Source organism: Eimeria necatrix, genomic scaffold (genome assembly GCF_000499385.1).
Source record: "Eimeria necatrix Houghton genomic scaffold, Enh_scaff952, whole genome shotgun sequence".
NCBI lineage: Eukaryota > Apicomplexa > Conoidasida > Eucoccidiorida > Eimeriidae > Eimeria > Eimeria necatrix.
This window is the reverse complement of record NW_013654748.1, coordinates 7,501-10,000: the sequence shown is the minus strand read 5'-3', so window position 1 is coordinate 10,000 and position 2,500 is coordinate 7,501. Positions and strand designations below refer to the sequence as shown.

The 2,500-nt window shown below is 33.1% G+C and overlaps 1 protein-coding gene across 1 annotated transcript in view; it reads right to left on the bottom strand.

Moving 5' to 3' along the window:
- Nucleotides 1-743: 743 nt before the first annotated feature.
- Nucleotides 744-2,500, bottom strand: part of ENH_00084020 (hypothetical protein, conserved) — a gene marked incomplete at both ends in the record, with an annotated part of 2,388 nt that continues 631 nt past the window's right edge. The window contains 2 exons of the mRNA XM_013583484.1: nt 744-1,069; nt 1,182-1,341. Coding sequence (XP_013438938.1) covers nt 744-1,069; nt 1,182-1,341 — 486 coding nt within the window. The remainder of the gene's footprint in view (nt 1,070-1,181; nt 1,342-2,500) is intronic.

The window sequence follows — 2,500 nt, the reverse complement described above, 5'->3', positions numbered from 1 at the left end:
GCAGCAGCAGCAGCAGCAGCAATTCTACAGCAGCAACCGCAGCAGGAACGACAGCAGCAGCAGCAGCAGCAGCAGCAGCAAATAGTGGCTGTCGCCCTGTCTGTCAATGCTTTTACAATTAATAACTAAATGTGCTGCAGCAGCAGCCGCAGCAAATAAACAATTCATTTTTAAATTGTAAATAAATAGTTTCGACGGATTAAAAAAACACAGGTGGCTAGCTAGCCACTCACAGCTAGCTAGCCAATCACAGCTAGCCAGCCAATCACAGCTAGCTAGCCAATCACAGCTAGCTAGCTAGCCGTGTAGCTAGCTAGCTAGCCAGCTAGCTGGCTTTTTAGCTAGCTCCGTAACTAGCTCTTAAGATAGCTCTCGGGCTAGCTGCTTCTCTAGCACCTGGCCAGCTAGCCAGCTAGCTAGCTAGCTGGCGGCCCAGCTATAAAGCCTGCTGGCTACCAGCTGGCTAGCCAGCCAGATAGCCAGCTAGCTAGCCCGCTAGTCAGCTGCCCAGATATCCAGCTAGCCAGCCAGCTAGCAAGCAAGCCATCCGGCAAACCACCCAGCTAGCTAGCTGGCTAGCTAGCCAGCTAGCTAGCCAGCTAGCCACCCAGATAGCAAGCCAGCTAGCTAGCCACCCACGCAGCAAGTCACCCAGCCAGCTAGCCAGCTAGCCGGCTAGCTAGCTAGCTAGCTGGCTAGCTAGCTAGTTGGCTAGCTAGCTAGCTAGTTGGCTAGCTAGCTAGCTAGCTAGCTGAGGCGACGGGGCTGAGGGGCTGTTTGCTGTGGGTGGAAGAGGCCGGAGAGGCCCAGGCTTGGGGGAGTGTTTTGAGTTCGAAGCGATCTGGCAAAAAAGGGTTTTGTTTCATTTTGAATAAATCGAAAAAAAGGAACTTTTGAAGTTGCTGCCACTCCTCCTGAGTGGCGTACTGCTGCTGCTGCTGCTGCTGCTGCTGCTGCTGCTGCTGCTGCTGCAGCTTCGCCTTCAGCTTGTTTTTCGTCTTGGCGCAAAAACGAAACAGAAAGTTCGAAGGCACGTGCCGGTACAAACAAGTCAGTTTGTAAATTGTTCCTGAATTAAAATAAATAAATAAAGAAATAATTAATTAATTAATTAATTAATTAATTAATTAATTAATTAATTTAATTAATTTAATTAATTAAATTAATTAAATTAATTAAACCAACTTGCCTGGCTTGAGGTTCTTGACTGTGACTTTCGTGGGCGATGCTGCAGCAGCAAAAAAGTTCACTGCCAGTTTGCTGCTGCTGCTGCTGCTGCTGCTGCTGCTGTCCTCCAGCAGCAGCTGCGCGCAGCAGCTGCTGTTGACTCGCAGCGTTACGCTGCAGCAGCAGCAAACAAACAAAATTTTAATTTCAATTATTTCAAATTAAATTAAAATAAATTTAAAATTATTTAATCCAATTAATCTGAAATTCAAAACTCCAAATTCCACTTTTAATTGTTAATTTATTTATTTATATTTGCTCTTCAAATCCTTTTCATATCTACTTGCCACAAAAACTAAACAAATAAATAAATCAAAAATAAATAAATAAATAAATAAATAAATAAATAAATAAATAAATAAATAAATAAATAATAAAATAAATAATAAATAAATATTAATGTAAAAATATGCAAGTACATAAATAAACAATGTTTGAGGAGATAGTATATAAATAGACGCAAATATAAAAAAATAAAATAAATATGTTAATATATAAATATACAGATATTAAATATACAACAAATATAAATATATGCAAGTATATAAATATGCAAATATATAAACATGCAAATATACAAATGTATAAGTATTTAAATGTAAAAATCGATAAATATAAATATACAAAATATAAATCCGTAAATATATATGTATATCTATATATAATATATATATATATGTAAATATGTAAATGTATAAATTTATTTATGTAAAAATACATTTGTATATAAATTTATAAATATATATTTATATATATGTAAATATAAAAATACATAATATATGGATTTATAACTATATGGATATAACAAATATACAAATGTAAATATATATATATATATACGTATAAATATATGAATAGATAAATATATGTGTACAATATATATATATATATACATACACAAATAAATATATGAATAAATAAATAAATATATACAAAAGAATACATAAATATGTAAATATATAAATATATAAAAATATATATAAATATATATATAAATATCTATATAAATATATAAATAAGTGTATAAATAAACATATAAATCTATAAATATGAAGAAAAAGATCACTTTTGGCGAATTACCCCGGAAGACTATTATTGGATTTATTTATAATTGTTTTTCATTTATTTATTTTCATCGAATTATATTTATTTATTTAAATTTATTTATTTATTTATTTAAATTTATTTATTTGTTTATTTATTTATTTTTTATTTAATTTTCTCACTCTGCAGTAAATCGATTTTTGATTTCTATAAAAGGCGCCGCTGTCAG